Raw genomic sequence first — 12,656 nt, 5'->3', positions numbered from 1 at the left:
GTGGTGGCATGGGGAGCATCATTTGTCCTCTAGGACTGGACACCTCAGGCCTATGAGAGGCAGCATGTTGTAAAGGATTTGATGTCAGGATTCCTGGGTTCTGTCTAATCCTGGGCCATTGACTAACCCACTGTGTGATTTGCCAAGTCACTTCCCCAATCTGAGCCTCAATTTCCTCTCTTGTTAACTGAAGGGTTGTGTTGTAAGACAATCTTAAGGTCTCCTCTGGCATTTATATCTTCTTTATCTACAAAATGTGTATGTGGCTTGTCATGAGGATTAGAGATAATTCATGTCAATGAAATTATATTTGGTACAGAAAATATGTGACCTTCAAAAATCCTGGGATCCCTCCCTCTGGGAAATGGGTAACCTGAGTCCATTCCCCACTAAACAGGGCCATAAACAGCAGCATGAGTCAGATACCACCACCAATATTTATTACCCAAAGCAATCTGAAAGAATCGGGCACAAGGTCATGGCTTTCCCAGGTTACAAGAAAATCAGAACCTCTTCAAACTCACCCTCCACCCATAGCCAAAGTAAGGAATTAAAGGCTATAGCTCAAGCTATGTCATGGCTACTATATCCTCATTCTTGATGAATAGTCTCAAAGTCACAAGTTGGCATGATGCGACTTAGGTCCAAATCTTACCAGAAAAAAAAACCCACCATTAAAATAAGACAAGTTCATAGAATCATTCCAACAGAAAGATACCAAGAGCCTTTAGTGGTAATGAGAAGAGGAAAGATTTTCTGTTTATAATAACCAGAAAGAAATGGAATTATCTAATACCATCAATTGAGTATGAGCCTAGTTGAGTTGAGTATGAGCCTAGTATGGGATGCTAATCTTCTGGGGTGGGGGAAGTCTTGTGAGCTAACCAAACCCTCCTGGTCTCTGGTGAGGTCCACAGGTAGCAGTTTCCTGGTTGCCTGGTGAGAAGGGACCGTACTTAGGGGTGGGGTGGGGCATGTTGGGGAGGGGGTCCTTCACTTGGCAAGTGAAATAACACAATTCTCAGGAGCTGAAGAAGAGGCAGTCTTCAAACAGTGCTGAGAAGTCCTCTTACTTTTTCCACATTAGGGGAATGCAAACTGGTTTAACCTCACATGACATTTCCTTTTTTGTTTGTTTGTTTTTTTCATTTGATTGGTTTAAAAATTATCCTGGATCCAGGAAAGTGATGCCTTTTCTTATTCTCCTTTTATCATCAAAACAAACAGCCAATATGTCTCTAGAAACACTGCGTTCTAAACTGAAAGTGCTGACAAGCCTTCATCCCAGACCCTGAGTGGCAGATTTTCATGAAAATCAGCTTCTGGGCCAGTTAAGTCTTCATGAAGTTATCTTTTCATAACTCAGCTCTTATTCCCCTCTGGGTCAGTAGCAGTGGAACCAGGAAACCCAAGGGCCAGATTTCCTTCTTCAATGAAGGCACTCCAGGAAGAAGGGGAGTTTCTGGCACCTGCCTGCCAAACTCTGCTCTACTTGCTGAACTTTGCTCAGCATGAACAGGGCATTCTGGCTACAAGTTCCCCCAAACTATCCCAGATTGTATCTTTAAGGCACACCAATTCCTCTGCATAAGGACTTCTGTTCACAATGAATTGTATTAGTTATTCTTAACATTCAAAAGAGAAAGTTCTGCATCAGAGCCCACCCGTGTCCAGCCATTGTGCCCTGAGATCCCGAGACTGTGGGGATGAGGGCAGAGCCCATTAACATCAGGGATTCTGGTCACTGGGGTCACACTTGATCATGATTTTCAACCCCAATCCCTTTTTAAATGTTTCAAAGGCCTCCAGAGCTTTCTCCAGAGGAAACCTATGGGTGACGAGGGGTTTTACGTTCACAGACTTGGACGCAAGCATCGAAATCGCCACTGGCCACCTGTAAAAGAGCACGAGCATTATATTCAACCTTCAAGAGGAAAGAGCCAGGTGCCCCAAACTACCAAGCACTAGATCAGCTTGGCCGTATTTATTGATAGCACTGTGGTTCTGCAAAGCCAATTTTACAGGCCAACAACCCAGGAAAGGACCTTATGGCTTATGATTCAGGGGTACAGAGCCTATTTCCAATTGCCCCCACCCCTCACCCACCCGCTCACTCTGCCACGTCTGCCATGGAGCCTAGAATTCCTGTGGCATGAAGGTACAAGGCACATGGTTGAGGCCACTGGGAAAAGGCAGAGAAGCCGTGGGGAGGCAGCCCAGGACAATCCAGTCACACCCACTAACAGCTCAGCTTACGGGAAAACTGGCGCCCTGATGAGGGCATAGAGTTACAGCCTCTAAAGCCAGGAGTAAGGGACACTGCTGGGGAGAGGGGTCCCAGCCAGAGGGCCCCAGCAGGGGAGAGGGTGGAGCTGCAGAACATGGGTGGGGCAAACTAAGACCCTTTCGCTCCCCAGGGTGGGCCCTAGGGCTCAGAAACGGAAGCCACAGGACTTGATTTCTTCCTTTTGTCCTCCTTTCTCTCCTTCTTCCCTTTAAAGGGAGAAAATGGAGATCTGGTAACTTAAGAAAATGGGGGGAAAAAAGGGGCCTGGAGGGGATAAGCAGCAGACACTCAGTAAGAGTATGCTTCAAAATCCCCTCCTTCCTTCCCTCCATCCATCCTTCTGTCCCTCCCATTCTTTAACTGGCAGTGAGTGTTCTCTCTTTGGATCCCTGTTATATCACACAGCTATCAGTGTGGCCAGGGAGTGCCCCCCATGAACAAACAGGCAGATACTCATGGGCCCAGAGGCTGAGTGGGGCCTGCCATGGTCTTGCTGGAGGCTGGGCATCCCGGCTCACCCACAGCATACTCACGTGTTGCAGTATCGAAACACACCCTTGATATCCACCTCCCGGACGGCTGCATGCAGTAGGGGTACGGTGGTCATCTCAGAGCCCAGCCCCACAAGCACGAGGGTCCCACCAGAGCGTGTGGCCTGTAAAGGAGGTAAAAACAAGAAAGCTCAGAAGATAAGAAATACTGACTTCCCACTTACAATAACATATTGTCATCACACAAGTATCTTCTGGTTGCATCAGCTGAGCATCCAAAAATTCCTGAGAATGTGATTTGTGTACACTGCTGAACTGCTCAACCTGCCAACCAAACTTAACTGAGCGGGAGAGTAAACACGGTTTTCTTTAAAGTGTATTCTGAAAAAATACACTTAACCCATGGAGAACCAGGCACAGTGGGAACATCTTCCAAAGCTTTACAGATTCGGGACCCAATATTGGCTTCAGCCACCTCCACAGTCTAAGCACCTGTTCCTCCCCCAGAGCGCCCCTCCACAGGCAGCACTTTCATCAGAGCTGGAAGGAACCACTGGCCCTCTAAGCTCACCGGTGGTGAGAAAACTATAAACATGAGACAGATGGGCCACTTGTATTCTGTGGCTTAAAAAAGGCTTCATACATGCGTGCAGGCTGGCAGTTAGAAATCTTTTTGTTCCAGAGATGTTTACCTCAACAGTATGAGCCATAATGGGTTTTGTCTTCCTTGAATGTTTATCTGCCTTATCAGTTCCCCACTTGGAGTGGGTCACAGGCAGCAGTGAAATTTCTCCTGAAAATTTCCCCAGAACTCCCTGTGAGTGCTGTGCTTGTTCCAGAGCTTTCTGGGGATCACTGTGCTCAGTGCGGTGAGAGACAGAACAATGGATAATTCAGTCATGCTGGTTGTTCATTATAGTCAGCAGCAAGCATTTATTGGGACCATTCTAGGGCTAAACAGTGGAACTAGAGAAAGGCACACGTTACAGCCTCCAGTTCTGAGATGAAGGATACACCACAATCACAGCCTCCACTTCTGAGATGAAGGATACACCATGGAGAGAGGCCTGTGGTGCCGTGAGCAAGAGGTGAACCCAGGGTTTGAGTGGTGTGGGAGTGACTCCCAGCGCTGCTGCTTCAGAGCTGTGGCACCCTGGACGTGCCCTCTCAGCCCATTTTCTAGGGAAACTACTTCCTCATCAGCACTTCCTCTCTACCTGGTGGTGAGGAGGAACACCAACTGGCCATTCCAAGCTGCCAAGATGCCAGCAGTTTGCTGACCCCAGGTCAAGGAATGCTGGAACCACCTGGACACTATCCTGTAGGTATGGCATCTGCACCAAGGATATGACATCAATTCTACCCCAAGGCATCTGCCACGTCTCATCACAAACACTATCCAGTCATAACCTGGCAGGAAGGCGATGCTCAGATTTGTCCATATTTGGTCCAGCCACCTAGCCTGCTCGTTGGCGGGGTGGCCTATAGCATTCTACAGCACCCGTCATGCGTGACGTCAGGAGAGACACTGCTTCAGGCCTGGTGAGGCCCATGGGTCACATTCACCTCCATGCCTGCCTCAGGTAGCCTGGCAACCAGGCCCCCACCATCAACAGCTGGAAATGCCAACTGTTCCAAATGCTCTAAGGGCAGGGCACAAGATGAAGGAGAGCCATGTCCTTTAAGTCCCCCAGCTTATACTGCCTCTCTGTGGGGTGGAGGTCACTTACCTGCTGACAACTTGAAGACAGCAGATGCAACCTACTCATGTCTTAGCCCTCAAAGTGCCCAGCACAAAGCCTGGCACATGGTAGGTACCCAAGACGTACCATGGGTAGATCAATCACACACAGATCCATTGTTCCTCTCTGAGCTTCGGCTTCTTTTTGCCCCTTCCCACATGGTGACCACTGCCTATGACAGTGAAGCAGAGGGCTGGCCGACTCCCGCTGAAACTCAGGACAGTGCCAAGGTGGCACCCGCTCCTCCCTCTCCCCTACTGCTTCCTCAGCTCCCAAGGCCACTGGGCAACTTAGTAGGAGGAGGTCTAGGCAGCTCTACTACTCAGCTTGGTGGGTCAGCCTTCCCTAGAATGTCTCATGTGATGCAAAGTGCCCTCCTGCTGTGAGTCTCAGAAGGAAGGAGGAAGCCCACGCTACCGTGGGGAGGCTGTCTGGGAGGCAGGGACAGGAGTCCCCTGTGGTGGCGGCTGCCTGCTACCCTCTCCAGCCCTGGCCCTGTCCCCCCACCCTAGCATGGTTGTTCGTGCCCTCCTTCCCTTCCTCTCCTGAGCAGCGGGGCAACTCAGGCACTGGGGCCTGGCAGGGCTGGGCCTGGGCCTGACTTGGCTTGCCTCAAACAAACCACAAATCCCTCAGCATAAAACGGTAACTGGTTTTCAGGGCTATTGTGCAGATTAGGCCTCATGTTTATAAAGTACAGCAGAGAACCTGGCATACAGTAGGGCTTGGAACCTGGAAGTTGTTATTTTCCCTTCGTTTCCTCATACTTTGATCTGTCAATGCCACTCCCTCCCACCACCTCCAACTTCCTGCCAACTTCCCATAAGTGGCTGGTGGGTCGCTGAGGGGCGAGTTGGGCACTGGCAGCTTATCTGTTCCTAGGTCTGGGAGACAAAACAAGCAGTAGTCAGCTGTGACCCTGGAAAATCACCTCACCTTCATGACTAACTAAATGACTGTTATTTTATATAAGTGACTAAAGACTGCAGTTTTCCTCAATAAAATAAGACGGGGATTTCCCACATGCAATTAAGGCATGGTTCCCTGTTTTTCTTCTTGATCTTTTTACCAAAACGACTGCACTTTTAACACCACAGATATGATCATGAAGCCAACCCCATCCCCAAAGTGTGTGTCCTTAACATTTTTCAAGGCCCGTGTATAGCTGTTATCTTGTGTGAACCTCAGATGGCCCAATAAGGATGTAAGGCAAGTTCAAGTACAGTCTCCGCACTAGAGATACAAAAACAGAGATAGCGCCTGTAATCCCAGCACTTTGAGAGGCCGAGGAGGGCGGATCATGAGGTCAGGAGATGGCGACCATCCTGGCTAACACGGTGAAACCCCATCTCTTCTTAAAAAAATACAAAAAAATTAGCTGGGCATGGTGGCAGGCGCCTGTAGTCCCAGCTACTCGGGACGCTGAGGCAGGAAAATGGCGTGAACCCAGGAGGCGGAGCTTGCAGTTAGCTGAGATCGAGCCACGGCACTCCAGCCTGGGCGACTGAGTGAGACTCTGTCTCAAAAAAAAAAAAAAAAAAAAAAGAAAACAGAGATGGCAAAAGATGAATAAGTTTGGCTTGGGGCTCACACAGCAAGCTGGTAAAGAAGTTTGACTCCATACTTCTGCCTCCTTCACTCCCCTACGCTGATTCCCCAAAGCTGCCCTCAGCCCACTCACGTAGATGCCCGCCTGGATGGAGGTCTCTGCCCCCGTGCACTCGATGGTGACTTCCGGCTTGCACCCCAGCAGACCTTCTACTTTCCTGGCGATTTCCTGAGGGCTCTCCTTGGAGATCTGGAGGACTAAATCAGCCCCAATCTCCTTGGCTTTGGACAATCGGGTAGCAGACAGATCTGAAGGTAAAAAAAAAAAAAAAAAATTCTTTCAAACAAGAGAAATCTGATGACTCATTAGGAAGAAAAGAAAATGGAGATGTAAGATCTGATGGCAACAAAGCTCTCGTGCAATGGGTGGTGGTGTTGAGCCCAACACACATACTCTTCACACCAAGCTTGTCCAACCTGCAGCCCACATGCAGCCCAGGATGGCTTTGAATATGGCCCAACACAAATCCATAAACTCTCTTAAAATATTATGAGATAAAAGAAAATTTTTTTAAGCTCATCAGCTATTGTTAATATTAGTGTATTTTATGTGGGGCCCAAGACCATTCTTCCAATGTGGCCCAAGGAAGCCAAAAGATTGGACACCCCTGCCCTACACCCTCATACACCCCCATATCCACCATACAGCTACACACACACACACACACACACACTCTCTCACACAAACTCTCTCTCTCTCTCTGATAGCTTCTCCTAACACAAAACACACACTCACACTCTTCTATATCTCCACAGTCCATATGACACTACACACTCACCCCCTCCACACTGTCACAGATAACCTCTCCTCACACATGCACATATAGTAGGACCAGCTGTTTCCCAGTCAAGGAGATTGATAAAGAACAAAGTCTTACCAGTCACCACTACTTGAGCTGCTCCCATTGCTTTGGCCACGAGCAAAGTGACCATCCCGATTGGCCCTAAACAAAGCAGAAGATGGAATATGTTTGTGAAATATTAAACATCTGCTCTCCCACTTGTCCAGGCCATGGATAGGAACCATATCTTTTGTGTGTCTCTAGCATCTATCCCAGTGCCTGGCATGATAAGACCTTAGCGGCTGTTTGTTGAATGAAGAAGTGAATAAATCCATGAAGAATTATTCTCTACATAAAATACGCTCCTAGTGCTGGGTTCTATTTAATCCTCTCAAACCTCAGAGCTAAAATTTTCCCACTTACTCCTGGGCACTAGTGGAGATAATCTCAAAGAACCACGGGATTCAAGGAAACACAAACTTACTCAGAAAATAAGAAATCTCAGAAGGTCTGGACTTGTTTTCCTGTTCTTTCTTTGCCCCTACCTTCGTGAGAACCCATCACACCTCCCCCAGAGAGAGACATATTCCTTTTAGGTGCCCTCTGAGGGCCACCTGGAGAGGGTCGTTAAGTGAGCTGGCTCCCTGGGTTGGCCCAGGTGCCCAGATAGCCCCAGGATACTCAGGTATCCAAGGATTTGCCTGAGACACCTGCTTCCCCATGGTATCTGCATGCTATGTGACACTATGGTTTTAATATAAAAATCAGACCCACAGAATGAAAGCAATGCAGACTATCTTTGGGGATTTACTTTTTGTACACACCCCCGAGAACAATTTTGTGAGCTCCCTCAGAAAACAAAATACTGAAAAATAATACCTGAAATGTCCAACAAAGCATGATTTAAAAACTACATGGCTACTAAAAATTACACCATAACTCTTTATCTATTGACATGGAAAAATGTTCACAGTATTTTTTTTGAGACAGAGTCTCGCTCTGTCACCCAGGCTGGAGTGCAGTGGTGCAATCAGCTCACTGCAACCTCCGCCTCCCGGGTTCAAGCAATTCTCTCACCTCAGCCTCCTAAGTAGTGGAGATTACAGGCACCCGCCACCACGCCTGGCTAATTTTTGTATTTTTAGTAGAGACGGGGTTTCACCATGTTGGCCAGGCTGGTCTCAAACTCCTGACTTCAGGTGATCCAACTGCCTCAGCCTCCCAAAGTGCTAGGATTACAGGCATGAGCCACCGTGCCCAGCCTGATTTTTAAAAAAGAGTAGGTAAAGGAAGCGTATTTAGCATGGTCTCAGAAAAAAACTAACTAACTAAAAGATTCTATACCCAAATATTAACAGTGGTTCTCTTGGGCTAATCGGTGACGGGATTGCAGGTGAATTTCTGTGTGTGTGTGTTGGGGGCAAGGCATGCATGTGTGTGGTATGTGTGACTTATTTTCCTTTTCTATGGTAAAAAGGTACTGGATCCATGCAGATTTTTATAAGAATCTGTCACCTGAGTCCCGCAGTCTGCTAGCCCATTGTGGCAAGTCTATTCTACATCCATCACCCCTCTTAGGAAGCCGTGTGATCACTTCTTTGGCCAGCCAAAGAAAATCACAAACAAGTATGAGGAACACCAGATCACACCCACAAGGAGTGTGAGCGTACTGTCTGGGTCACCAGAATGATTTGGTCTGAGGCTGCTAGGGCCTGTTCCAGATGGCTTGAAACAGGGGATGAGAGAAGGCAGCTAGCTACAACCCTACTGCAGGCAGATTGCTGGCTCACAGTGGTGTGGGAGCAGACCACTGCTCACTCCTCCCACTGGCCAGGAGCCGGGTCTACCTTATTCATAGATGGGACTAGGCCATCACTTTGCTGGTATAATATGAAAGTTCCAAGAGTTGCCCTTCCCTTTACTATCAAAAATATTTCTCTAAGGTGGAGGTTGCAGTGAGCCAAGATCGCGCTGCTGTACTCCAGCCTGAGCAACAGAGTAAGACTCTGTCTCAAAAGAAAAAAAAAAATTTCCCTAGTTTCCCATCAAGGGTTCAAAAATAATCGCCAGATTAATTCCTTTTTTTTTTTTTTTTTTTTTTTTTTTTTTTTGAGACAGAATCTTGCTCTGTCACCTAGGCTGGAGTGCAGTGGCACAGTCTTGGCTCACTGCAACCTCTGCTTCCCAGGTTCAAGTGATTCTCCTGTCTCAGCCTTCCAAGTAGCTGGGACTACAGGGGGCGCACCACCACGCCTGGCTAATTTTTGTATTTTTAGTAAAGTTGAGGTTTCATCATGTTGGCCAGGCTGGTCTTGAACTTTTGGCCTCAAGTGATCTACCCGTCTCAGCCTTCCAAAGTGCTGAGATGAGCTACCCCGCCTGGCCCAGATTCATTCTTTTTGTTTGTTTGTTTTGAGATGGGGTCTTGTTTTTTTTGAGACAGGGTCTTGTTCTGTCACCCAGACTGGAGTTCAGTGGCACAATCATGGCTCGCTGCACCCTTGACCTCCCAGGCTCAAGTGATCCTCCCACCTCAGCCTTCTGAGTAGCTGGAACTACAGACACACACTACCACACCTGCTAATTTTTGTATTTTTTTGTAGAGACGGGGTTTCACCATGTTGCCCAGACTGGTCTCAAGCTCCTGGGCTCAGGTGATCCACCGGCTTTGGTTTCCCAAAGTGCTGGGATTATAGGCAGGAGCCACCGTGCCCAGCCAATTCATTCTTTAAATGAACAAAAAGGGCTATGTTGCCTAGGACATATAACCCTAGTTAATATCATGTCTGCAGATACTCATTTATTTAGCAAAGTGCTAGTCACTGAGGGAATGGGACACTGCAATCCTCCCTTACCCAGAAGGATTCTAGAACAAATCTCAAGCCTTGGAGGGGGAATGAGATGGGCAGAGAGGTCCCCACATTCCCAGTCAATGAACCCGCAACAGGGTGGCTTCTGTTTCTTACCAGCTCCACACACAAGGACCTTGTGTCCCAGGGTAACTCCGCCTCTCCTGCAGGCATGGATCCCCACAGAAAGTGGCTCGATCAGGGCGCCTTCCTCAAAGGTGACATTGTCAGGAAGCCTGAGGAGTCAATTGACACACAGAGATCCTCTGAGTTAACTACAATGCTAACAATAGTATTATATATGCCCAACGTCACTGTAATAACAACCATAGCTAGCATTTATCGAGCATTTATTTATGTGCAGAGCAATGTGCTAAGCAATTTATATACATTAACTCATGTAAATCCCTGGAATAGTTCTGTGGTAGGTACTATCATGCCAATTTTACAGATGAGGAAACAGGCGTGGTGGGTTAAATGACTTGCCCCAACCATCCAAAGCTAGTGAGGGGCCCAAAGGGTTCAAATTAGAAGCCAGATATGTTCTCATCACAGAACCCATGCCACAATGTCCCCATCTGAAGAAGGCAACATGGTTTTCTTTGGAGAAATCAATTCAGTGAAATGAACACATTATGTTTTCTTTAATGTGCTATCCAAGCTATGGTATGGTGGTTATCATTAATAAATGAAAAGTTTATTTAACAAGGAGTTAACATGGCCACGTTCCAGCATCTCATCTGCTTCTCAAACTTACAGCCTTTTTAGTTTCACTTTAGCAAACAATCCTGACTATCACCAGTTTTGTAGAACAGTGATTTAGCAATGGGCATCACTCTGATAGTCGCCTCCCATATTATACATTCCAGAAGAACCACATCTGAGGACAGTGGCTGCCCTGCTGACCCAGGACCAGTCAAGAAGAAAAAAGGACCTGTTCCACACAGCTGATTAAATGCAGTGTCACCTTCACTCTGGGTTCTAGGTTTTCACTTCCACTGGTATCTTGACCCTATCAATAATACAGCTGATGACGACAGCAAATATTTGCATAAAGCTTTACAGATTAGGAAGCACGCTCATCCATTATCTCATTTAATCCTCATGAAAACCATGTTAGGCAGGTAGGGCAGGCTTTTTTAGAAAACCTTTAGTTTACAGAAGAGGAAACTGAAACTCACTGACATTAAGAGAATTGCCAAGGTTATGAAGCTAGGGAATGAAGGCCAGACTTAACCAAGGTGTCCTGATTCCACATCCTCTGCCTGTCCCATATCAGCTCCATCCTGGTATGAGCAGCTGTGTAGCTAATATTAATATCCAATTTCTGCTAGTTCCTCACTGCCCAGGATTTACCCAGCACCCCAAATCTCCACTCACAGGAACAGAAAAACCCTCAAGTTCCAGAAAGAAATAAATGTGGCAGCCAAACCATGTGCTCATCCCCATGATCCTTTCAACACTGTCTCCAATCTTCAACAGAATAACTCGGAGTCCTCCTGTCACTGTCCCTGATCCTTGACAGAACTACTCACCAGGCCAATGGAGGCCCAGCTGCCACCCACCACCCCCTTATCCCTTCCCCTCGGCTTCTTTCCCATCACTTCCCCTACTCCAATCCACTCTCCTGCTCTGACTGCGGTCACACTCCTTCTACTCCCCCTAGAAGTATCCCTTCCATATAATAGGAAAAAGGTGAAAATGAAATCATGAAGATTCCTAAACTCTCTCAGGGACTCCACAGGTTCCTAGACACGCCTGCCCTTCCACATCTGGGCCTCCTGAGGAACTTATAAGGGCTCTATGCAGAGGGTGGCTTGCGTGGAAACTACATCGAGGAGAGATGGGATTGGGGAAGGTGATGAGGGAAGATTGTTATCAGGAAGAATACTCTATTGATTAAGCAGATGCTGCCTCATCCGCCTGCACCCAACACAGCCAACCATGTTGGAAAGCCACCTGGTGTGGAGGCAGAAGCATGCACAAGGAGTCCTGCAGGCCAGCCCCGCTGCCACTGACCTTGGGAAAACCACTGACTCCACCCTCCCCAGTCTTGTCCAGTGGGGGTTGATGGAGAACAAGGATGAGAAGACTCCAAGTTTCTTCCCAGCCCCAACCTTTCATGCTTTATAAACACCAGAGAGTGATGAGGCAACTTGGTAGTTTTTACAATGCGGTTCAGGGAACAGTCCAAATTGGGTAACGGATGATCAAGAAGCCAAGGAGAAGCAGGAAAATAGAAAGAAAATAGATACAAAAATAAAGAGGCTGTGGTAGTATGGGAATCCTAAAAAGACATCAGAGAGGAGGGCTTGGGTCTAGGGAAGAACTGGGGACACAGGCAGAAAGCCCCCTGGGAGGAGAAGAAAGGCAGGGCTGTAGGACTCCCCAGAGACCTTCCTCAGTACCCCCACTGCCACTGCCACTGCCAACCAGAGCCCCATCATTCCCTATAAACCACCAGCACAAGGCTCTCTTTCAGGCCTACTCCTGCACCTCCATGCCCAGACCACTAGGCCATGACTATGGCATAGCTTGGTACCATTTACTGAGCATTTACTATGTGCCAGACCTCATGCTGGAGACTTGATATGCTTTTCTCATTGGATCTCATCAGTAATTCTGTGAGGGAGGTACCATTACTATTTCTATTTTACAGGCGAGGATATTGAGGTTACAAAATTTAAGTGACTTGCTCAAGGTCACACAGTTGTAATTGGCAGAGACCAGTGGGCTTCACCACTATGCTCTTCTGCCTTCCATGAAACTTTTGTTTGGTGTCTTGACTTGGAAAGGGCCCCAGAAAGATGGGCCCATTCAGGAACCACTTGCTGAAAGGTGTACTCTGCACATGTAACCTGCTTACTTCTAGAGCAGGTTCAGGTGTTGACTTAAAC

At 47.6% G+C, this 12,656-nt stretch overlaps 1 protein-coding gene across 2 annotated transcripts in view; it reads right to left on the bottom strand.

Moving 5' to 3' along the window:
* Nucleotides 1-418: 418 nt before the first annotated feature.
* SORD (sorbitol dehydrogenase) overlaps nucleotides 419-12,656 on the bottom strand; it is a 52,180-nt gene continuing 39,942 nt past the window's right edge. The window contains exons 5-9 of one of the 2 annotated variants that reach the window (XM_034938679.3): nucleotides 9,877-9,995; nucleotides 7,007-7,072; nucleotides 6,202-6,377; nucleotides 2,821-2,942; nucleotides 419-1,894 (exon numbers count right to left, since the gene is read on the bottom strand). In XM_034938679.3, coding sequence (XP_034794570.1) covers nucleotides 1,729-1,894; nucleotides 2,821-2,942; nucleotides 6,202-6,377; nucleotides 7,007-7,072; nucleotides 9,877-9,995 — 649 coding nt within the window. In that variant the 3' untranslated portion in view covers nucleotides 419-1,728. The remainder of the gene's footprint in view (nucleotides 1,895-2,820; nucleotides 2,943-6,201; nucleotides 6,378-7,006; nucleotides 7,073-9,876; nucleotides 9,996-12,656) is intronic. The other variant, XM_034938680.3, reaches the window with a different exon arrangement.

This window comes from Pan paniscus, chromosome 16 (assembly GCF_029289425.2).
Source record: "Pan paniscus chromosome 16, NHGRI_mPanPan1-v2.0_pri, whole genome shotgun sequence".
In the NCBI taxonomy this organism is placed as follows: domain Eukaryota; kingdom Metazoa; phylum Chordata; class Mammalia; order Primates; family Hominidae; genus Pan; species Pan paniscus.
Note: the sequence above shows the minus strand (reverse complement) of the source record. Positions and strands in the feature narration are given on the sequence as shown.